Here is a 25,672-nt window from a genome sequence, read left to right on the forward strand (position 1 = left end):
ATATCCTTACAGTTACATCCCAAAGGAAGTGAACACATTGAAATGATTCAAAAAAACACACCGTTTTAAGGCAGACTAGCCTCCAAAATGCTCAGATGCACTGCTGTACTTCCTTTTTAGTAAAACTTTGTAAAAAACTTGGCAGTTCATCCATTTGGATCAGGATGGAGACAGGGATGTTGAGAGAAAGGGTTCTCATGAGACTTGAGAAACACACACACACTCACTCACACAACAAACTATTTCCAGTTAACATCCAAGGAGCTTCTCGATTGCGACGGAGTAACAGAGCAGATGTTTCTTTCTAGACCTTTAAATCAACTTAATATATTTTTCCTAATTTACCTTTATAAACATACACCTTCTAGAATGAAGAAATCATGGGGTCTAGTGAGTACCACACACCGAAAGAACTGAAAGCGAACGTCCGTGTAGCTTGTGAGACACAAATCAAGACGGGACGTGCACAGTTTAAACAGCTCAAAATTATCCTTACTAAATGTCACTCTCTGGGCACATTCAACAGTTTTGTCGACGTTCTTGTGTATGTGTATACTTCTAGAGGAAGTTACTCCTACTCCCATGCATAAAAACGTATAACATATGTGAGTACAATCTGTAATTCCACGCTCCCAACCCTGATGGCATCATTAATGCCAGCAATTAGTTCTGCATAAATTATGAGACTAGCGTCCCAGCCGATCTTGTGGTCACTGCTGGTGACGGGTGAAGAATCTCCTGAATAAATGCTCTTCCTCTGGCAGTTGAGCCAGTCTCCTCTGGTTTCCACAGATGTGATTTATTTGCATAATTTCTTTCCTTTTTTATTTTTGTAAGAGCAAAAGAAACAATGCGTTCTGTCTAAGTGCTTCGGTATGCGTGCCTGCTTAACATTTCCAGTTTCAATGTTTCCTGAGAGGAAGTAATTCAGAGTGTGTTATCTAAACAACTCTAATAGGTCTAATCCAGGAAACTATCAGGGTTTTACTGTTCATAATACCATTCAGAATTAATACCCCATGGTCAAGCAACATTTTAAAACACTGATATAAAGTTTTACACACACCCACACCCACAGACAGCTCTGGCAACAGATAATCTGTTTTCTAAGAACAGTTGTTCTAAAGATCAAACATGTTACAGAGGTCAACATTTCAACTCTTGAAAAAAAAAATCAGGATTGATCTGACTGCTAGGTCAAATAACTAATATTTGATTAGTATTAGGTCATTTCCCCCCAAACTTCAATTTTTGTATCTCTTTTCTTTGGGAGAATGGCAGAAAATGAGGAACAACAGGCATGAAGAGTTAAGATAAATGTCAATCCTGAGTGTTCCTCTCTCTTTTTAAACAGGAAATAGGGCAAGGAGGAGAAGTGCGTGGCAATGATTTAATTTGCAGTGGTATGGCAGAGGGCTTGCCAAATGGTTGTTTTCCAGACAAGGCCTGAAAAACTCAGAAGACCAACAACAACAAGAACAACAAAAATCAAAGCCACTGGGCTATCTTCAAACACTGACATAATTAACCTCACGATTGTATCCAATTTATCATTCTGAATGACTCTTGAAAATAAAGGACATCTGACTCATGGTAAAGAAAACATGCAATTAAAAAATTTTTTTTTCTTACATCTGACAAAATTTAGATTGGCCAATAATTGATAATTTCTGATCTCTCTGGAATATAGTCAAGAACAAGGCAGTGAGCTCAAGGCCTCTGATCAGCCAAAAAAAATATGATGTTAATGTTAGGGCTTATAGAAAAGCCTTGAAAGACCATATCTCAGCATGCTTACTCCCCTATAATAAAAATTCCATTCAAACTGTTACCAGACCACAGCAGAATAGAAGTGGAAATTAAAACTGGACAAAGGGATGGTTAATTAAGGCAGGTACTCTAACCAATAAAAGGCAACAAACAATCTTACCGAGACCGTAAAACACCCAATTCTCGGGGTGGAAGGTCTCTTCATGCAAAGACTAAAGTCATACAACACCTCGGGAGATGGAGAGAAGTTTAACTTTGGTTCAAGGACTTCTCTTTAAGATGACAGAAAAGTATTCTACATTTTAGGAAACAAACGAAATTATAGTTCTTTTTTTGGACAGAACTTCGGATAAAATTCACAGCTCCCCCCCAAATCTGGCTAACTAGAATTACTTGCACTTGAAAGGTTCCAGAGAGGTAGAAAATGCCAGAGCAAATAATCCCTATTCGTTTTGAAAACTCCCAAGAAAAACCCACCTCTCTGATTATTACAATCCTACAACTTGGGGAAGAGATGCTTCTTCTGAATTGTCAAGACAGACACTAGGCATGGTATTTTAAACTCGGAATGATGGTTACACCTGAACTACACTCTTAAAACAACACGTCCACCCACAAAATTCCCCCAAAGAAGTATCACTTTAGGACGACCATAGGATGGTCGACAAATGCAGAACAAAGGCAACTAGCAAGCTGTTTTTGCCCGAAAGACAAAATGATCAGGAAGATGTCATAGAATGAAACAGACAAGAGTAGAATCACAAGCAGCCTAACACCTCCCAATTAATGTATTTTCAAGGCCTCATCTGTAGTTGTTCTGTTAAAATGAGTAGAGAGTAGCATGACATATGTTTCACTTGTTAACTACTTTATACATGGAAATAAGATACAGTCCAACTAGTTGGCACAGGGGGAAGAGCTTTATTTCATCTTTTTCAGATGGCAGCTTAAAAAAGGGTAACTAATATGTTAAGATAAAAGGCACATGAATTGCCTCAAATCTATGAGTTGGGGATAAAACCCTAGTGGATTCTCAGTAACTTGGAAGCCTTGGAAAAAATCCAAAGTTCAGCATCGAGTTGCACGAATCACTCACGTTAAACTTTAGAACTCTCCTTATTTATTCAATGGTGCATTGAAGCCATGTCAGTGTATCTTTAACGCTGCTTCAAGCAACAATCCGAGAACCCAACTGTATGTAGCCTTGTTTCTCTGATAATACTGGCTAATACTTTAAAATTTTGGGGCTAACCCTTTACAGAAGTATTTTTGTTGTTGTTCAAAAGGGTTCACTTAGATACATGCTGCACGGATGCTGACAGTAAGTTAACTTGTAGGATTTTCTCTTTTAAATGCTTGCATCAGGAAAGATCTAAAAACTTACATGTGTAACACTCAGACTGTTGCCAAGTCCCATGTGTGAGACCATAGGTGTTCCAAAGTACAAAAGACAGGAAGATTTGGCTAGGTAGTAATTATTGGACACCTTTGTTTGGATTTTTTTTAAATTTTTTTTTTCAACGTTTATTTATTTTTTGGGACAGAGAGAGACAGAGCATGAATGGGGGAGGGGCAGAGAGAGAGGGAGACACAGAATCAGAAACAGGCTCCAGGCTCTGAGCCATCAGCCCAGAGCCTGACGCGGGGCTCGAACTCACGGACCGTGAGATCGTGACCTGGCTGAAGTCAGATGCTTAACCGACTGCGCCACCCAGGCACCCCTGGATTTTTAAATAAGAAAATGAATTAACCATGCAAGCTACTGAGTCAACGCGAAAGGGTATTCTGATCACAATTGTGAGCCTTATCTGAAATCCACAAATAGCATTTGGGGGAGCACAAAGATGACCGGATTGAATCAGGAGACTAAGCTTTGCTGCTAAGTGGTTTTGTGGCTTTGTGCGAATCAATGAAGTCGGCTAACATCTGTTTCTTAGTTTTCCTATTTGCTAAAAGGAGTAGGACTCAGTGTTGTGTTAAGGGCCTTTAGATCTAAAGAACGTGGCGATTTTCAAAACTGTCTGTAAACTTCCTAGTCCCGTGAGATTATTTATAATATTTTATCATTTTACTCTTGGTCATGTTTCTCAGTATTAAGAAGCTCAGTTAGCATTTAAGTCTCTGAATCTTAACAGGATTTTTTTTTCCCTATTAAAAAAGACAACGCTGCAATCCTTCTCCAACCATTAGGATAGCTTTGCTGCTAGACATTATCACCTCTGCAGAAAACAGGTGCCAAACCCAGTAATCACAAGCCAAGATGTAGGTGACAAGAACGTTGGCTCGCTCTCGCCCCAGACCACATGGCAATGGCTCTGAAGAGATCTGTGCAGGCAGAGGTGGTGCCTATGCTCCCGCTCTCACTGAAATCTCACAATTCCCCAGTGGGACGTTTTCCCCAGTTGAGACAATGCAAACTTGTTATTTTGCCTCTGGGGAAATCTATGCTTGGAACAGCTGAAACCTTGGACCTCACTAGCTGGAATGAAAATAGCAACATTATAGCATCCAGATTAGGGTATTTGGACTCTCTCTGACTCGAGAGCACTAATTTTAATGAAGAGGCTTTTGGGCGACAGCAGTGAAGCCAGAATGTCTCTTCCACACTTAGAGATGGCAAGTTACCCAACGCCAAACTGAAGGCCATCTTTTCTTCCCTCTGCTTATGTCTCAGTAAAGACAGAACTGAAATTAGGACTGAATTTGTTAGTCATTATTTTGATGGCAGAAAGTGTATGTGTGGGAAAATTTTTCATCATTACTGGGCTCAGTTCAAAAGGCTGGAAAACATTTGAAATAATTCACTGGGTACCAGCATGATAAGTTTCCAAAGAAGTACTTGAGGTGAAGGGGTATTTTGAAACAACAGTTACTATGTACTGAGGTTTTATTTATTTATTTAAAAAGAATTTTTTTTAACGTTTATTTATTTTTGAGACAGAGAGAGACAGAGCATGAATGGGGGAGGGGCACAGAAAGAGGGAGACACAGAATCCGAAGCAGGCTCCAGGCTCTAAGCCATCAGCCCAGAGCCCGATGTGGGGCTCGAACTCACAGACCGCGAGATCGTGACCTGAGCTGAAGTCGGATGCTCAACCGACTGAGCCACCCAGGCGCCCCTGTACTGAGGTTTTAATATAGAGTCCAGGGTACAAAGTACTAAATAAAGAGTAAGTGAAATAATCTGTGCTGGGAATTCTTTTTTTTTTTTTTTTTTAAATGGGAAACTTAATTTTAGTATGATTTTATGTTCTGAATCAGAGGTTGGCAAACTTTTTCTTATAGGGCCAGACAGTAGTAATTTTAGACTTGTATGCCATCTGGTTTCTGCTACAATTACTCAACTCCACTGTTATATTGTGGAAGCAGCCAGACACCGAACATATATGTATATGGATGCAGTGGCTGTGTCCCAATAAAGCTTTATTTGCGAAACAGGTGCCTTACTCCAAGGCTGTGGTTGGTGAACTCCAATACTAGTCACTTGCAAAGCACGTTAGTGCCATTACTTCATGAAATTCTCATGAAACGTTTACGAGGAGGGTGGAATCACCCCCATTTTGCAGGTGATGACACCAGGACCAAAGGGGTCATGTGACCTTTCTGTGTTCATAGTCAATGCCTGGACTTGGAGTGTGAACTCAGCTCCAAATTCAGAGCCTGAGCTACACTACGCACTCCAACATGCTCTTTAGATCCACGACAGCTTGTTTAGAAGAAGATGTATGCCTGCAAATTGTTAGGTGGCGATTTTTCTTATTAAAAGGTAGAGGAATGAGCCTTCAGTTGGGATGGCCAACTGAACTAGGTCATCTTCTGACTGGAAAAGAACATGACAATAGAGATCGTTGATGAACAACTAAAAGAAACAAGAAAGAAAATGCCGGTTACAGTTAAAAACAAACATGCAGTAAAGCAGGTAAAAAGAAACAAAACTCTCACCACAGGAACCAAAAACTGAAATGGATAAAGGAAACAGTGTGAAAGAGGCAGGTGACTGTTGTTTTAAAAATATCGAATGCCATTAGCTTTGGAGAGATTGGAGCCAATGGACACAGATAATGAGCAAGAGGTTACCTGTCCACATATTCTTTCATCTCCTTCACCATCTCACTTCCCATTTTCTTTTTTTTTAATATTTATTTATTTTTGAGAGAGAGGGTGTGTGTGTGTGCATTCAAACGGGAGAGGGGCAGAGAGAGAGGAAAAGAGAGGACCTGAAGCAGGCTCTGTGCTGACAGCAGAGAGCCCAACGTGGGGCTCGAACTCACGAACCGCAAGATCATGACCTGAGCTGATGCTGGACGCTTAACTGAATTACCCAGGTGCCCCTCATCTTCCATTTACTACCACCTTAGTTAGATGCTCAAACAGACATAGATTTGAAAAAAATAGCTACTCCTCTCATTTCCTGTACAGTATTACCACCTAAAGTTTGATTTCAAGTATTTTATTTATTTTTTAAAGTTTATTTATTTTTGAGAGTGAGAGAGAGAGTGTGTCTGAGCAGGGGGAGCGGCAGGGAGAGAGGGACAGAGAAAATCCCAAAGAGGCTCCATGCTAAAAGCATGGGGCTCGAACCCATGAATCATGACCTGCGCCAAAATCAAGAGCTGGGTGTTCAACTTCCTGAGCCACCCAGGTGCCCCCGATTTCAAGTATTTTATATGCTACTACCACTCCAATTTTGCACATCACTTTCTTAACCAGTTCAGAAGTTCCTTAACCCCATATTAGGACTCCTAGTTCTCACTGGGGCGATACTTCTTGTATTCACACTTTTTTTATCCAGTGAGGAGTCCACGGCTCATCACTATCTGTCACTCTAGGGCGTACTTCATCCACACTTTTTCTAATTTCTGTTACGCTCACCTAGTACAGCCCCAGCTCTGATTAAACGCAACACTCTGTCTACTCTGTATCTGCATCCTGGAAGCCAAAGATGGCTGGAAGAAAACAGCCGGTGCTGAGTAATCTCACTTGAAATTTATACCTTGACAAAACTCTGGGACCATCCTACTGTGTATTTCCCTGGCAAAAACTTACTTTCGGATCTCTGAGCTGTTATTTTCTTCCTGTCAAGGCTAGCAACGGCTTCCATTTTGCTGGATTTCACAGTGAGTTCCAAGTCCTCTAATCCAATCACTAAGTAACATTTGACACTGTTGCCCCTTCCTCTTTGAAACGCTTTTTGTCCTGTGGCTTCTGGAACATCCATCCACATGCTCCCCCATCTTACTGTTACTCCTTGCAGTCTCTCCTGGACCTCAATGCAGGGGTGTTCTAGGGCTCAGTCTTTGGTCTCTTCTCTTCTTCTCTTCTTCATCTAGTCTCTAGGTCAGAGTTTCCTAGCTTCGGCACTACTGACATTTTGGGCCAGATCATCTTTGGTGTGGGGCTGTCCTGTGCATTGTAGGGTTTTTAGCAGCATCCCTGTCCTCTACCTGCTAGAAGTCAGTAGCACTCACCCTTCCTCAATCAAAATTGTACCCTGACATTATCAAATGTCCCTGGGAGGAAAAAAAAAAAATCAGCCCTGATGTAGGTGAACTCAACCTGTCTATGGCTTCAAATGCCATCGAGGAGCTTTTGAGCCACAAATGTATACCCCAAGCCCATTCCTTGCCCCAAGCTCCAAACCCTGTACATCTCATTGTCTCCTTGATCCCTTTATTTGGAGGTAGTATTTCTACTTGTACATATATTGTCTGCCACTTCAACTGACTATAATCTCAAGTGTTTGCATGTTTATTAACAGTGCCTAGACGTGCAGGAAGTGCTCAAAATATATTTGCTGTTTAAAGAATTAAACATTTAATATATATTAATTCATTTCATGCAGTTAATGATGGGGCAATCAGGCAGATAATTTCAAGCACAAGGCATCTTTTAAAAACACATTTAATTTTAGGGTGCCTGGGTGGGTCAGTCGGTTAAGCGTCCAACTCTTGACTTCAGCTCAGATCATGATCTCATGGTCCCAAGTTGAATCCCACTTCGGGGCACCACTCTGACAGTGCGGAGCCTGCTTGGAATTATCTCTCTGCCCCAGCCCCCCCCCCCCCCCAGATAAATAAATAAACCTTAAAAAACAAACCTTAAAGAAAAAGGACAATTTCAAGATAAAAGGAATGGCTTATTTTTGATTTCTTAAAAGTTATCTCTATGCCTAACGTGGAGCTCAAACTAACAATCCTGAGATTAAGAGTCACACACTCTACCAACTAAGAAAGGCACCCTGGAATGGCTTATTTTTAATTCTTTTTTAATGTTTGTTTATTTATTTATTTTAAAAAATTTTGATGTTTATTTATTTTTGAGAGAGAGAGAGAGAGCATGAGTAGGGGAGGAGCAGAGAAAGAGAGAGAGAGGGAGAGAGAGAGAGAGAGAGATGCACACACACAGAATCTGTAGCAGGCTCCAGGCTCCAAGCTGTCACCACAGAGCCCAATGTGGGGCTCGAACCCACGAACTGCAAGATCATGACCTGAGCTGAAGTCGGATGCTTAACGGACTGAGCCACCCAGGTGCCCCAATGTTTATTTATTTTTGAGAGACAGAGAGAGACAGAGCATGAGCAGGGGATGCGCAGAGAGAGAGGGAGACAGAGAATCCCAAGCAGGCTCCATCCAGGCTCTGAGCTGTCAGCACAGAGCCCAATGTGGGGCTCGAACTCACAAGCAGTGAGATCATGACGTGAGCTGAAGTTGGACGCTCAACCCACTGAACCACCCAGACGCCCCAGGAATGGCTTATTTTTAAATAAATTTGTGCATAGTACTAATCCTAGCCATTAAATTTTTGTTCAAGTTCTGCTACAGTCTTGAAAGTAATAACACTATAGAGTTCCCATTCGTTTTCAACCACTCTGTTCTACTCCATATTCTTATTATGCTTCATTTCTATTTGTTATTATAAGTATATATCACTGTTTATACAAATGTTTCTATTTTTTTATTTCAAATAATAATTGTGCCTTTTGACTCTCCAGATGCCAGTTAGCTACCAAGTCTTAACTGTAAGTTATTTCTTGAGCTGTTTATCCTCTTGGTCTAATTTCTGCTGTACCTGAAGCGGAGAGTAGAGGGTGAAGTTTTGAAAAGAGGCCTGAATTCCGTTACCACTTAAAACATTGCTTTCTGGATAACATCTATAGTTATATAATATTTAACATTATACATTTAATAGTATTTATTTATAACAGCTGTATTTATGAGTATGTTGTACTGCTGTTGCTTTTTTAAGTAATCTCTACACCCGACATGGGCTTTGAACTCACGACCCTGAGATCAAGAATTGCATGCTCTACTCACTGAGCCAGCCAGGCATCCCTGTTGTACTGTTTTTAATTATTTTTCTCCCTCTCCAAGCAAAGTAGTAACCAGGCACACCATTTCCTTACCCCCACTTGGCTCTCACATTAAGTACTGTGTACATGCATATGCACATTATGACCAGTTCTTGAAGACCATGACTTCCAACACTTTATTTTTGAGGGGTCCAAGTGGTATCCAGACATCTTTTCCATAAATCTCCTTGGTTTATTTATTTACTTGGGTGTTTATTCACCAAGCACACAGACTTTTGTGTATTTCTTTGTGCAAATTTCCTGAGGTTCCTTGATCAATTCTTCTTTGAATATAAGTGAACGATGTCTTAATGATTAATGGCAGATGGATGTGATAGCATCTCAAAACTTTGTAAGTAATAGGGGCGCCTGGGTGGCTCAGTCGGTTGAGCATCCGATTTCAGCCCAGGTCATGATCTCACGGTTCGTGAGTTCGAGCCCCGCGTCAGTCTCTGTGCTGACAGCTCGGAGCCTGGAGCCTGCTTCAGATCTGTGTCCCCCTCCCCTCTCTCCGCCCCACCCCTGCTTGTGCTCTGTCTCTGTCTTTCAAAAATGAATAAACATTAAAAAAATTTAAGAAAAAAAAAACTTTCTAAGTAATAGACTAAAGGTATTAAATATTCATGTATGGAGAGCACAGGAACTCAGCCCAAGTCCAGGCAGCTCTATGGATGCTGTAAGCTTGAATTCCGTACACTTACCCATTTGTCTGTGTCTCTGAGCCTTTTTGGGTTTTTTTAAGAAAAATTGTGATAAAATATATGTAACATAAAATTTATCATCTTAACCATTTTTAAGTGTACAGGTTAGTAGTGTTAAATAGATTCATACCGCTATGCTGAATTTTTAAATGGCATCTCTATTACATATGTTTGAATAAACAGAGTCAATCATGATATTCTGTAAAAAAAAACCAACAACCCATCAAACTGTATTGATTTCAGTATTATTCTTTCAATCATTGCTGACTTCATACAAATTCACACACAAAAAACAGCTGCTAGAGGCATTTAAAAAAATCTTTTACAAGAACAATATGCTGCAAAAGACTGAATGTTAAGTTTTAATACTTGACAAAATCTTTAAAAAGTCTTAACACATTTTTATGCTTGATTTCTCATGATTTATCAGCAAATGCATTGCTTTAAGAAAAGAGTTTAAAAGTATTAACTTTCCTTTCTAAATATTTTTTTTTTCCAATTTAGGTAATTTTAGATATAAGTTTTAAGGAAAGGTTTAACTCTTATTGAGACAAGAATCAAATCGGATTTGAGTAACTCCTGACCAATGAATCTTGGTATGTTTAAAACTGAGCATGTTCTCATAAATCTTCGGTGTAAGTTCAAGACTCATAGACTGAGCTACTCAAGGCCTTAAAAGTTATAAATATTTTTGAATCCAAGCATAATTTAGCTAGTTAGGAATTTAACAGGACACAAAATCTACCCATTTTAATAATAAAACCAAAGAAAGTGGAGTAGCAGCTCTATTTTAGAATTGGAAGAATGACTTGGCTTAGCTGACCAAATGGGCAGGGCCACTGTTCCAACAGGGAGGCTGTCTTAGACATTTCCCCCCTTTCCTGAGGAGTGTGGGTAGAGTGAGTCACCCACAAAGACACTGTTGCATTCTTGGACTAAGATACCCTGCAGTCTGTTTTTCACATAGAGTGGATTTCTAACAAACGGGCATCTTGCCCCCAAAATATTGAAATGTTTACCGAACATGACTTAGTTGGACTTCCTGCTGAATGAAGGGAGGTTAATGCTTTCAATGTGAACACTTTCTAGAATGCTGTAGCAAACGTGTGTGTTTTTGAAGAAAACACAATGGACTTACAGGCAATAAGGTCGGGCCTTGGTGACAGGGATTCTCTGGTTAGTCCCTCTTCAACAGCAAGTCTAGTCAAAGGAGCTCGCTCATTATGCACCAGGGGACAGAAATGTCCCATTAAGAATGCAAAACAAATACAGCACAATAAACACAATCTAGCTTTTCTCTGATGACCAAACATCAACAAATACATACAGGGCAATATTCTATATATCAATTTTCCCTCTGTGTACTGATATAGATAGACTACAAATAATGGAATGAATAGAAGCTGATGTCAGGGCACACTCCGGAAGATTCTCCCTTTTTCTTTAAGTAAGTGCTCAGTATTAGTGTTGTCATATGCCTTTTGCTTGCTCCCACAAGTGGAGCATCCAGACTTACAGAAGAGCTGGCCAAACAACTGTTACATATTAGAGAATAAAGCCCAAATTAAAAAAAAAAATCTTTTGATCTGCCTCGACAGTTGTTCTAGCAAAAGATAATGTTAACACAGTAACCTGTTGGAGAGTTAGGTCATCTACAGCACATGCAGTTCTTAAAAAGACCAGTTTGGGCCACTGACACGAATCCATCAGATGGAGCTCTCCTATGAAGCACAGGGGGAACTCACTGTGTACATAGTGACCTGAAAGTTAACTTATTTCAGGGAGGATAAATAGTCGGTTCTTCTAGAACTACCTTCACGTTGAATGTTATTTCCTCCATGACGTACACGCGTTCAGGAAATGCTTTAGCCACCTCCTCCACACTGTTGAAATATTGCACTGGCTCCTTTATATCCCGGTCTTGTTCCAGCAGCTTGAATTGCCCTAAAATACACGATAAACGGAAGAGATGTGAGATGTTTACGCTGGACAGCTGTCACCGTGGCGACAGCATCCCCTTTCTTTACTCCCACTCTTCTTTGTCGAAGGCTTCTGATCACTATCATGAGGGGAAAAAGTTACCACGGCAGAAGGTTTTCTTGAACTGGAATCTATATTGAAAAGTCAGCTTAAAAATGAGTACAAACACATATGTTTTCTCCTTTGCATCTTTTTGTTCACATCAAGAGTTTATTACCAGATGACCAAAATCAAACTGAATGGATGCTTATTTGTAATTTGATCTCAAAGTGAAAACTTACTCTGTTACAAATGATTGCTCAGTTTGTTTTTGATAATAATCCCCTTGTCATTTAGTTGTAATTAACACCCACACATGCTATGTTCTAAAAGGAAGGCCGAACGCCCCAGGGCAATTAATTTGTTTAAAGTAGTATTTCAAATTTTTGCAAGTAGGACAAAATAATATAGCGGACCTTTGGCTCCCACAGAATTGGTATCCTTGGTTTCAGCAATATGTGGGCGATGCTGAGGGCGCATGAGCCGCTGTAATTTGTGGTGTTTCTGCAGCACAAGTGTGAAGCCTGAGCAGGGCAAGGCTGGGCCAGGGGGTGAGTGGGCCTGGAGAGGAGCCAGTTCCATCTACAGCAACATGTGGCTTCCTTCTCTCTTTTTTACTGTTCCGCATAAAGTTCATGACAGTAGGATATACCATTGTGGTATCTGTACTTTGGGGGGATTGTGAAGAACTTTGAACATATTCCCCAAAATGTCAAGGATCTATTATTGTTTATATACTTTCAATATTTATGATACTTCTGCTTCATTCTAGGAGTTGTTTTCAGTTTAGAATAAGACCGTATGTAACCAAGCCAAAGACATAGTGTTCTTAGCACTCATTTTCTGAATGCTGTTTACACTATAACACTTGAGAAACTTGAAAAGGAATTAAAAGCTATAATGAGGCAGATCTCTCAGCGTGTGTCTACAGGACACCGGGCAGAAACAGGGAAACTTTCATTCATACTCTCAAGACATTTTTTTTTTTTTTTGGTAGCATCTACGGTGGAGGCATCACTCTAGATGCTAGACAGAAGTCAATGAAGAGACCAGATGAAAATCTGTCCTAAATCTTACACTGTGGCAGAAGACAATGATAAACACGAAAAATGACTAGGGTATGTAATAGGTCAGGAGGTGAGAAGTGTTATTAAAAATAGGGCTGGGTGAGGGGGACAGAGAGTGCAGGGTGGCCAGCGTAGGTATGGCTGAGAAGGTGACCTTTGACGTCACTGGGAGGTGTGTTCTCTAACCGTAGCCTACTCAAAGACCTGTGGACAGATGGGTGGCTGCCCGCTTGGCATGCTGCCAGTGTGGCCGGAGCGAAGTGAGTAAAAGGTAAGAGGGACGAGAGAGAGAGTCAGAGAAAGAACAGGTGGCCAGATTGTGTACAGCTTTGAAGACTTGTAATTCTTTATCTGAGTGGGATGGAGAGCCACCGGGGGTGGGGTGGGGTGGGGTGGGGGGTGGGGGGGGTGTGCACGAAGAGGTGATCTATCCAATGTTGCAGAAGGACCACACTGGCTGCTGTTTTGAGAACACTGTAGAAGTGCAAGGTGTAGAGGCTGAGACAACAGTTAGGAGGCTCCTGCCATAATCCAGGTGTGAGATGGCAGGGGGTTGGAAATGGCGGCAAAGTGTTACAAATTTGGCCTCAGCAGCTGAAGGAAGCCGGGTTGGAGGGGTAGGGGAGTTCAGTCTGGGATGTCTATCAGACATACAGAGATATCCCAGAAGTTCATAGATGATCATGTAAGTGTGGAGCTCAGAGGGCGGTCTGGCTGGAAACCCAGGAGGCCATCAGCACACTGATCTTTAAAGCCATGGCACTTTGATGATGAAGAGCACAGGCTTAAGTACAGACAGAGAAGACATCTAAGGTTTGAGTCCCAGTAGACTAAGAAGGACTGGCTGGGGGAGTAAGAGGCAGATCCAGAAGGGGTGCATTCTGGAAGCCACGATTTGAGCACTTCAAGAGCGAGAGCGATGTCACATGCCGCTCAGAGAGGACTCTGGAATGAGGGCTAGCAACGGTCGGCTTTCGCAACTTGTATTTAACTGGGGACTTTGACAGGAGCAGTGGAATAGTTGGGCGGAAGCCTGACTGAGGTGGATTTAAGAGAAGGGAGAAGTGCGAATAACAGGGATGGACGGCAGGTGATGTTTGGGGAGTTTTGCAATGAACGGGAGAAAAGACATGGGAGTGCTAGTTAAAGAGAGCACGTGGAATGGGATCAAGGGAGTGTTTTCTTTTTTTTTTTTTTTCTTTGTATGATGGATGCTAATGAGAATGACCAACGGAGGGACAAGCTGATGAAGAAGGGATTACTGGAGCATGTCCCTGGGTATAGGAGTGGAGGGGCTGGGCCTCAGCAGGAGCCCACCTGTGAGAGCTCAGTGGGAGCTGGTAGCTCCTTTTTATTGCTTCCATATTTCCAGCAAAAGTCAGAAGGAAGGCATCAGCTGAGAAGAAGATTGAGATTGAGAGAGGAGGTGTGGGAGGGCTCAGGAAGGAGGGGAAGACTGTAGTAAAGTCCACTGAGAGTGAATGACCCACCATGACTGTTGGACAGCCATAAGTTCCCACTCGAGGTTCATGGTCATGAACTAAAAGTGAAACCAAACAACAGGACAGTTGTACGTTTTTCTCCAGACAGTGTGCAAAAACAGGGGCTGGTCCAAAGTGGGCAGAGACTTGGGATTCAGCCGGGACTGTAAAACTGCCAAGCGAGTATGAAACACAAAAGAGGGGCAGAGGAGCCAAGATGTATGCAAGGGAGTGAACATAATATCAGTCCGTGGAACTTGAGCTGGACCCAACATCTTGGGAGGGAGGAACGAGGGTGAAAAGTAGTGGAATCAATGGCTAGTGGGTTCTGATGGGAGTCGATTTCCAAATCCTGGATGGAGTGAGCTCAAGGGCCAGGCAGAGGAGTAGTCAGAGTGGAAGGCATGCAATTTGAGAAAATGGAAGCATGCAGCTGTTGGTGATGACACAGTCTAGAGGGCAACCATGGGAGGTTAATGGTTGAGGTGGTGAGAAGCTAGAGAAACTGAGAGGCCAGGGGTATTAGCAGGATCGTAGATGTATGCACTGAAATCCCAAGAATGAAGACAGAAGTAATGCTGGAGAGAATGGCAGTGAGCCAGGAGTGAAAATTACGGACAAACGAGGGAGGGATTCTAGGCATGGTAGATAACTGTAACACTGTTGGGGTAGTGGATCAGAGAGTCTGAGGACGAGAGATTAAAGCTGAGAGTTTCTAGGGAGGGGGAATTAGAATGGTCAAGGGAGCCCCAAAGAGAACACAGAAAACACTCACATCCTCTCAACTTTGGGGCAAAAAATAGAGCTGCCACCCGAAAGGGCTTCAGGGAAGTGGTGTTTTCAGGGCATACCCAGGTTAGGGTTTAACAAGATACAAGTAGTTTCAGAGAAAACTTTAAGGACATAGGGATTTTGCTGGTGATGGACCTTGAAGGGGGAGTTTTCAGGAGTTAAGGGGTGGGTGATGTTGACAATGTAGAGAATGCACTTAGTTATAATGTAACAGCTCATATACCTTTTAGAAATATGTAGGGGTAGGGGCACCTGGGTGCCTCAGTCCGTTAAGCGTCTGACTTTGGCTCAAGTCATGATCTTGCGGTTTTTGAGTTCGAGCCCCGCATTGGGCTCTGTGTTGACAGCATGGAGCCTGGAGCCTGCTTTAGATTCTGTCTCCCTCTCTCGCTCTACCCCTCCTCCATCATGCTCTCTCTCCTTCTCTCTCTCTCAAGAATAAATAAACATTAAAAAAATTGAAAAAAAAAAGAAATATGTAGGGATATGAATAAATATTTGAAAATATAGTCAAAATATGTTAGATTATACACTGAAGTATGTTCGATTATATATTATACATATATGTTAGATTACATTCATAAAAACAACAGAATTTTAAAAATTATAGGAATATCAATACCACTTATTTAAAAAAATTCTGCCTCCACAATAAAGCAACCTTTTTGTTTGTCTCAATTCTACGTAGTCTTTGAAAAAAAAATTTTTTTTTTAAGACAGAATCTTAAGCAGGCTCCATGCCCAACTTGGAGCCCAACTCAAGGTGGGATCTCACAATTATGAGATCATGACCTGAGCCCAAATAGAGTCAGACGCTTAATTGACCGAGCCACCCAGGCAACCCTCCTCGTATAAATTCCTAATGATTATGAAGTATCTCCAATATAATCTCTGTTCCTTCCTATATTTTCTGGCATTTCCTGACACGATACGTTTATAATGTTTGCACAGCATTTCATAGTGGATTTAACTATTTTTCTGTTCTTAGTCTGAGTTAGGCTAGGACTGACTTAAGTGCAAACTCTGCCACTTACAAGTTTTAGAGAGTACTAACAAATTACTAATCCGTCTGCGCTTTGTTTTCTCACCCATGAAGTGTGGACACTGCAAAGGGCTGTGGCGAGGATTAACGGAGATGATTTTAAGTACTCAGCACAAGTAACCAGTTAGCAGCCCTCAGGTCCCTTTCCTGTTCTCAAGATGCACAGAGCTTTTCTTTCTCTTTTTGGGTCACTTTTGTGGGATGAATTTTCTAGAGCAGGATTATTAAATCAAAGAGTATCACACAATTCTTTGTGCTTAAAATACCTGGCTATCTAGGCTTCCAAAATCCCTAAACCAATTTATATCTCTATGAGTAGCCAATTTAGATTTCTTCCATGGACATCCCAGTTGGACCACAATCTTTCCAACCTTGAGTATTCTTTTTTTTGTGTGTGTGTATGTATATATATATATATATATATATATATATATATATATATATATTTTTTTTTTTTTTTAAGTTTATTTGTTTTTGAGAGAGAGAGAGAGAGCGCACGTGTGGGGGGCGGGGGCGCAGAGAGAGAGAGCGGGAGAGAAAGAATCCCAAGCAGGCTCTCACTGCTACCACAGAGCTGGATGCGGGGTTCAAACCCACAAACCGCAAGATCATGACCTTGCCAGATGCTCAACCGACGGAGCTACCCAGGCACTCTGCAGTGAGTATTCTGAAGTATTTGAATTTTTCTTGTGCCAATGGCTGCATAAATGTATAAAAACCATATTTGATGGAGTCTAAATTTCTTTTAAGTTCTAAAGACATATATCTAAGGGTCTATCGGATATTTATATTTGCAAGTCTAATAGCACGAAATTCAACATGTCTAAACTCAGGAAAGCACAGTGAGATGTTTACCATTCTTTTTTGGCATTAAGCCTTTACCATTATTTTTACTTTTATTATTATTACTTTTATTTTCATTACATCTTTAAAATGCTGAGTATGTTTTACACTGTGGCGCACCTCAGTTCATAGCAGCCACACTGCAAGCACCCCATGTGGCTAGTAGTGGCTGTACCCGATGGTGCAGGTCCAGAACATCTCTGCATTCCTTTAAAACTCTGATTTCAGTGGTGCCTGGGTGGCACCGTCAGTTAAGCCTCTGACTCTTAATTTCCGCTCAGGTCATGACCTCAGGGGTTGTGATATCAAGCCATGAGACGGGCTCCACACTGAGCTTCCATGGAACCTGCTTAAGATTCTCTCTCACCCTTCCCCTCTGCCTCCCCACCCCCCCCCCCCAAAACAGAACAAAACTGTGATTGCAGATACTGTTCAAGTCCTTTATCAGGTGACAGAGTACTCTCAGAGGAAAAAAAAAAGTAATTCCTGGCAAGATAGGAGGTTTCCACTCATGAAATGAAAGCATTAGAACTTAAAAAAAATTTTTTTGCTTATATTTTAGAGAGAGAGAGAGTGCATGCACATGTGGTAGGGGCAGAGGGAGGGGGAGACAGAGAATCCCAAGCAGGCTCTGCACTGTCAGCCCAGGGCCCAATGTGGGGCTCAAACCCACAAACCGTGAAGATCATGACCTGAGCCAAAATCAAGAGTCAGATGCTCAACTGACTGAACCACCCAGGCACCCTGAGCCTTAGAACTCTTACATTTGGTTTTCCTTGCCCTGTTGTCATGATTGCTGATATTCTGTTTCATATAACCGAGCCTGGGATTCCAGATATAACTACCTCTATCCCTTTAACACCATTTGCTTCTCTCCCAATTTGGGGGCTTGTCCTTCAAGCAATTCTTTAGTTATTTTTCTATTGTGTTTGTGATCTTACATTATTTTAGCAGCCTCAGACATATTGTGGCTTATGGTCCAAATGAATAATCATAATTGGTATGGCCGTTGCATCAATATCAAGCTGAGTAAATTCTCAATTTGTAGTCTCACTTGTGTTTGTCACCTCTGTTAAACAGAAAGACCTCAGAATCACATACACATACGTGGGGGCACTTACAAGAAACTATTCTGAGACCAATTAACATACACAGATGAAAGAAAAAATAAAAATAAAGTAGCAGCTAAATATGACCAAATGTTGGGGCACCTGGGTGGCTCAGTCAGTTAAGTGTCCGACTTCAGCTCAGGTCATGATCTCACATCTCGTGAGCTTGAGCTCCACACTGGGCTTTGTGCTGACAGCTCAGAGCCTGGAGCCTGCTTCAGATTCTGTGTCTCTCTCTCTCTCTGTTCCTCCCCCCCCCTCAAGCTCTGTCATTCTCTCTTCCAAAAAATAAATACACATTAAAAAATTTTTGTAAAAATTAAAAATATCACCAAGTGTTTTAACATTTGAACATAGCGTACATCAGAAAAATAGACTCTTTTCATCCATTCTTTAACGTTTGTTGGCCATCCAACAGTTAACTTCCCTTTCCTTCTTTCCATATAGTTCCTTCAGGTTATCTTGAAAGATTTTAGTTTATATGTTTCTTTTTTTTTTAAGTTTTATTTATGTAAGTAATCTTGAACCCAATGTAGGACTTGAACCCACGGCTCCTCCAACTGAGCCAGCCAGGCGTCCCAAGCTTATGTTTCTTTGTATACATATATTATTATTTTAAACATTTTCCCGTCATATGTTTAATGATCTAAAACCATATTTTTTAGTTTACATTTCTTACACCCTACAAATGCCTTCAAAATCTAAATATACCAAATGTCTTAATGTAAAGTTTTAAACAATGGGTCACAGTATATAAGTGACTTCTTACTGGGGGGGGGGGGCAGTTACCAAACTTGTTCTGTAAAGATTTTAGGTCCCATGCGCTAAATGGTCTCAGTTGCCACCAGTCCCGTCTGGCGATGTATCCCGAAAGGAGCCATATACAATACATAAACTGGAGCAGCTGCGTTCCGACCAAATTAAATTTACAAAAACAGGCAGCAGGTCCGATTTGGACTTCAGGCCACACAGTTTGCTGACCTCTGTCCGGCTGGAAAGAGTAGAAAGTATGGATCAGGGTAGTGGAAAGAAGACGGGATATTAGAGTGACAACGACCAGTCCTCATATCCCAACACGCGTAAACAGTTACACTGAGGTCTCTCGTAAGATGCCTTGTGAGGGGCACATCCCAAGCTGACCCTTGTTTATCTCAGAATGGCAGTTCTTCCTTTCAATAGGAGTCTAACACGAAGAAGTGTAAGCCGCAGAGGTGGATTTATTAGAAGAATCCAAAGGACCGGCGAACATGAGTGGCTACATTCTCTCACTGTATGTTAGAAGACCAATTTGCTACGGATTTTTACTTAGCTTCTATTCTTTTACAAAACAATATGACGCTCGCAGATGAGTCAACTTTAAAGTACTCTGGGAAAGATGCTGAGCTCTTGGCATTACTATATTCCCTGTGACTGCTGTGGCTTGTCAGAGTCAAAGCCTGGAGACAATCGAAAGAGTGAAGAGCCAGTTCCCTGCCAAAATGTGAAATCGATTTACATAGCACATATTCCCACAACCCCCACACGAAGGAACTAATTTTTTAACAGACCATTTCATGAATAACAGAGTCTTTGTGCCACCAAATAAAAACATTTGGAGATTGTCGAAACATCTGTTCTGAGATGTTACTGTCAAACTTGGGTCTTGGAGAGGAAGGAATACTGCGTTGTTTTTCAACAGCTTTGGTGATTTCAAAACGTCTCCATTGTGAGAAGCATTCTGGCTCAGAGTGCTGAAACTCGCAGGAACAAATTCAACACCAGTGACATGCACGTCAATTATAGCTTAAATACATTTACGATAATATTGAAAACGCAAAGACTGGGACTAACTGCACTGCCTTCACGATACACTTCTAAAACTATACTGCATAATTAATATGTTGAGAAGAACTGTCATCCAGAAAATATCCATCTCTGTGGGTGTGTCCTTCAAGATGATCACCGTGATTGATCTCAAAGGATGAGATGTGAAGCACAGCTAAGAGGCCAGAGGTCCTCCCGGAGGCATCTAAGTTTCAGGCACCTGTAGGATGCTAGAAGCTATACTACGACACATTCTCCTTTGCCTGTAGGGAAAAGGTCAGTTGTCGCAAATGAAAATGGAAACACACGAAGAAGAGAAAGCAATAATGCTGAGATGCACAGAGATAACGGGGAGTCAGAGGTGGTCAAATTCAGGTCTGTCATGTTTGTTACTGGCAGGGAAGTTATGGTCAATGATCAGAGAGAAAGAAGTTCTACGCCATTGGTGAAGACGGGGCTCCCTGTGATTCGTGCTTCTCGGGTCTCCATAATTGCTGACAACGAGCATGCCCTGTGGTAAATCTTCTTTTACAGCTAAGGTTTTACCGTTCACCACCCCTTCGGCACAGGGGTCAACTTTATGTGTGTAAATAGAAAGAAATGGAATGAGAGCTGAGGCCTCTCTAGTATCCATCTATGGGACCATAAGTCAAGGGAACATTTCCCTCATTCTGGGAGCAGAAAAAGTTGCATAAACTGGTGCAAAATGATAAAACAGAAAACAAAAGCAACAAAATTGGCATCAGAACACCAAAGCAACCTTAGAATAGATAAAATGAGCAGAAACGGCTACGAAAACGGAACCCTGGAAGGTTGAAATGCCATGACTGTATCGATGTGATTCAGTGTGGCATCCCTAGCACCGAACCCACATGGTATATAGTAGGTGCTTATTAAACAATGAATGAATGAATGAATGAATGAAGGAATGAATATATTCTTCTCACTTCTCTTACCTCTTTCAGAGACAGGCCAGCAACATTAACTGCTCTCAATAGGTCTGTTGTGCTAATGAAACACAATCCAAATGGTTCAAATACCTGAACTTTAAAACCAATGGGCCATTTCCAAATATGAAGGAATGAACAATCCTCCAGTGATAGAAATAATAAACCAGTTGCCATTTTTCAGGAAGCAAATAAACCTGGTCAGGAACCTGCACTTATACTCAAGATTTAACTGTACAAATACTCTTGTATTTTTATCTGTACATATGCATGCAGGCTGGAGTTTCCATAGGACTGAAATGTAAAAAGTAGGACTGCCAGGTAAATGATATGCAATATATTATTTTGAACCACCAACCAATATAATGCCCTTTAAAAACTTTATGTAAATGTTTACTTCCACTAACAATGTATGAAAAGTCATTTACTTAAACCCTTCACCAAAACCGTTAGCATTCGAGAATAATTTAGCTTCCCGTTTCTTGAGTAAGGTGAAGAGTTTTACAGGTTACTTAATATATGTAATTGTCAAAAAATGCACATAGCACCAGAGGGTAGAGATATAGGGTGAAAAGTGGGTCTCCTTCCTAATCTATTTCTCAGATCTCTTTGCAGAAGCTGGGCTATCATTCTCTTGTACATCCATTAACCAGAGACAGTATTTGACACAATCTATCTATACACACAATGTCACTTTTTTCAAAACATATGGTAGCATTCTGTACAGTTACTTCATCATTCCACAAAAATCTGTCTCATTCTAAGAGCTGCACAATATTCTACCACGTGCGAATGCCATAACTAATTGAACCAGTCCCCTATTGACGGATATTCAGATTTATTTCATTCTTTTGCAGCCAATGATACTGAAGTTAATATCCTTGTGCCAAAGTCATATTGCATACTTAATGCAAGTACATTGGTGAGAAAATAACTAAATGTCAAATCGCTGTGCCAAAACGTAAGTGCATTTTTATTTCTGATAGATACTGGAGAACTAACCTTCATAGAGACTGTGCTCACTTACAGTTCTAACCAATAATGTGGTTCCTCATACCTTTCCTAAGACTTTATTGCCAAATTTTTCGTCATTGCCAATTTGGTAGATGAAAAATAGTACCTTGGGATTTTAATTCCATTTTTCTTATTATAAAGGTGGATCTCATTTTTATGATAATTAAGTTGTTTATATTTCATATTCTGTGAATTTTCTGTTCTCTCTCGTATTATCAATTTTTGAAATTTCCATTAATCTTGAGCATAATTAATAAAACAAAAACACAAACTTGAAATACAACACAGCATTTCCTGTCCTAAAATCCAATTCCTACATTGCTTCTAGTTAGTTCCTAAAATTATCATGTTTTTGGAGGGTGGGAGTAGAAATAGAATTGGGGGAAAAGGAATATCAACCCAAAGGCTCAAAACATAAAACCACAGAGAATAGCGATTAAAGCCAAAGAACAGAAAGAAATCATTAGCCAAAATATAATGAGTTTCACCATAAATTACCTGTAGGTGTTTCTATTTACTTCTCTACCCTAAGATTATACAACACAAAGTAGTCAGACCATTAGTTTCAATTCTGAAACTGTCCTTGAACTTAACTAGACCTGGATTCAAAACTGAAATCATTCTATTTCACACCAGACAAATGGTTTCCCTATTGTTTTGAAAACAGGAAAACTGCATTTTTCATTGTATCTAACTGGCCAGTTGCTTCTTCAGAATTCTCAGAAATTTTCTGGGGCACCACTACTGTAAACATGATGGAACCTATAAAGGTCTTAGATTTGAACATGGCTGCTGACCAGTTAATGTGGAAATCTTGGAGTTATTTTTAGCTTTTTTTCTATTACCATTTTTCTCCTAGGTCTTGCTCTTTCGTCCCTTGCAATCCCTCTCCCCTCAGCATTCACTGCTACTCTTCTGGCTTTGATCCTCATCACTTCATACTAGTATTATAGCTTCAGGTGTTAAGGCTATCTTCATTTCTGTCCTTGTAGTATCCCTTTGCTCATCTTAAAACAGCCTGAATGGATTTCATCTCACTCAAGAACCTCAGTGTTCAATGCACACTTGTAGAATAAATAAACGTGTAATAGCCCTTCAATTTCTAGCCCCACTCAGGCTCCTCTGCCTTAGCTTTCAAGTCCCTCCATAATCTCGCTCCACTCTGCTTCTGCAAGCGTTTCCCCCACCACCTGGGCAATCAATATCATTCCCTCCCTCTCTGCCTTTGTTCATGCTTTTTTCTCAGTCTGGGCAAAACTATGGATCCTTTTAGTGCCATTCTAAGCTCTGTGCACGACCACCTTCCTCCCTTATTCTACTTCTTCTCCTGCCCTCTCAGCTCTCCTGGAGGAACCCCTCTATCATCCTGGCTCCAAGGACCACCTGAAGGCTAATGACACACCAACCTTCCCTCCAGCCAGACCTAGCCTGAATTCCACATCATGCTACATCCTACTTGGTGTGCTTCTTCAACGGCTCTGCCACAAAGACCTCAAAATTGACAGAATGCAAAACTGAACTCATCCTTTTAACTTCTTAAATTAAAAAAAAATGTTTGTTTATTTTTGGGAGAGAGAGAGTCAGAGAGCAAGCGGGGGAGAGGCAGAGAGAGAGAGAGGGAGACACCGAGTCCGAAGCAGGCTCCAGGCTCTGAGCTGTCCGCACAGAGCCCGATGCGGGCTCAAACTCATGAGCCACAAGATCATAACCTGAGCAGAAGTTGGTTGCTTGACTGACTGAGCCACCCGGGCGCCCCTCATCTTTTCACTTCTTGAACCAGGCAGCCACCCAAGTGAGAATCCTGGGTGGTCATCCTTGACTCCTCCCTTTCCCTAATCTCTCACATCTAACTGTTGTCAGTTCAACTCCATTCCCCTTCCCGTGTCAATCGGTTCCTCTCCATTTCCACTACTACCGTAAGTTCCCAACTGCATCATCTCCCACTTTGGCCAATTTTCTAGTTGATTGCTTTGCTCCCTGACTTCCATTCTAGGAAACCATTCCTTACACTACTGATTCCAATTAAAATCTAATCATATTTTAAGTGAGGATCATTTGCAGAGGATATTATTTGCAATGGGACTATTGCTAAGGGTGCGTGGGTGGGCTGCAGGGGAAGCACAGTGATAACCTGGGAACGGTGTCAGAGAAGTACCACCATAGGCGTGTAGGGACAAGGGAAGGGCCTAGATACTGGAAGGAGAAAGTGATGTAAACAAGGTCACCTTGAGAAGGGGAGACACAACTGCTTCCTGGTGCTTCAAGGGAGAAAGCCAGAGAATGGAAGACCTGGACCTCACTTTCTTCCTGCCTATCTCTTGCTGGGGGTATCTAGCCACTGGCTGAACTTCTTTGGAAATCAAACAGCAGGAAAGTCTGGTGATTCAACCCTACAGGTCATCCTCTGGGGTGGCAGAGAATGGATTGGGATGTTTGCCCCTCCATCCTCTGACTTTGGTGGCTCTCTATCTACTCTAAGTTTCACTACTTAATGAATACACAGGCCCGCCAAGATCTGGCCCTCGCTTTCCTCTCAACATGCTAAAACCCAACGAGATCCACCCACAGGGAACTATGCCTCTTTCTCATACTGAACTCCTTATATGGAATGCCTCTTCTCTATTCCCTGGTTTTAGCTTCTCTATTTATCCAGAATCAATTCACCCACCACCTACTCTCTAAAAAAAAAAATCTTATCCCAGGTATATAATTGACCACACTCTTTAGTGATCTTATTATGTGCTCAGAGATCTTTATCCAAGCATGTATGATATTTTATATTGTCCTTATTTACTTACATGTTTATGTTTGTACACTAAACTCTAAAGAAAGCAGGGGAGATGTCAATCACCATTTTATTCCCAGTGCCCAATACTGTGCAGGACACATAGTAGGTACTTAATAAATGATGACTGAATGAGGGAATGAATTGAAGCATTAGTTCAAACCCAGTCATCCGTGAAGTTTTCCCTGACAACCTCAGTCCATGCTGATCTCCATCTGTCTTTATTACCAGAGTTTAACGTTTAATTATTCCCCACCTATTTCACCTTTTTTGGTATTGTTTTCTTAGTTGACCACAGGTGCCCCGAGAGCAGAAATCGTGTCTTCTGCTTCTCTGACAGCACAGTTTGAGTCCACCCTACAAACATAACAAATGCTTGCTTTGAAGAGTAGGTGTTTAGAAGCAGGAAAAAAAATTATATTTTTTGGAGTCTGAAGATCAAGTACTTACATGACCAGGAAAGTCTTGTAAACTGATAAAATTGATAAAAAGGTGGAGACGGTAATCTGATAGCTCTAGCACCTGCTGATTTCCAGAGGCAGGAAATCTGGATTTTTATGTAAACATGTCCAATTTTTAATGGTTTTTAATGGTTGGCTCAAATAAAAATCTCCTCTAATGCAGACACTACTCTCTATTTTTGAGAGGAGGGTATGGCTATTGTGTTGAACAAGGGCTTATAACATCACTGGTCTAGATGATGCCGTATGTAAGTATGTGAATATTGGTCAGGAAATGTTCAAGAAATTTAGGTGGGAAGTCTAGGCTCTTGGAATGCTTCCTTTCTCGCTGAAATGATGACCTTTACTGAGAGGCCTCTCTACAGCTTTCCGTGTAAGAGTTATGAGCAAGCTCGTGTAGGTTGACAGCTTTCGTGTAAGTTGACAGCTTTCTGTCATGACATATCCTGAGTTCCTACTCCTGCCCTGACAAATACACTCAATCTAAAAA

At 41.2% G+C, this 25,672-nt stretch overlaps 1 protein-coding gene across 4 annotated transcripts in view; it reads right to left on the reverse strand.

The window, feature by feature from the left end:
* GAREM1 (GRB2 associated regulator of MAPK1 subtype 1) overlaps window positions 1-25,672 on the reverse strand; it is a 204,838-nt gene that overhangs the window by 32,495 nt on the left and 146,671 nt on the right. For all 4 annotated transcript variants that reach the window (XM_086682696.1, XM_086682695.1, XM_086682697.1 and 1 more), the window contains one exon: window positions 11,633-11,763. In XM_086682696.1, coding sequence (XP_086538822.1) covers window positions 11,633-11,763 — 131 coding nt within the window. The remainder of the gene's footprint in view (window positions 1-11,632; window positions 11,764-25,672) is intronic.

The sequence above is a fragment of the Puma concolor genome, chromosome D3 (genome assembly GCF_028749965.1).
Source record: "Puma concolor isolate L17-30 chromosome D3, mPumCon1.1.hap2, whole genome shotgun sequence".
NCBI classification, from domain to species: Eukaryota; Metazoa; Chordata; class Mammalia; order Carnivora; family Felidae; genus Puma; species Puma concolor.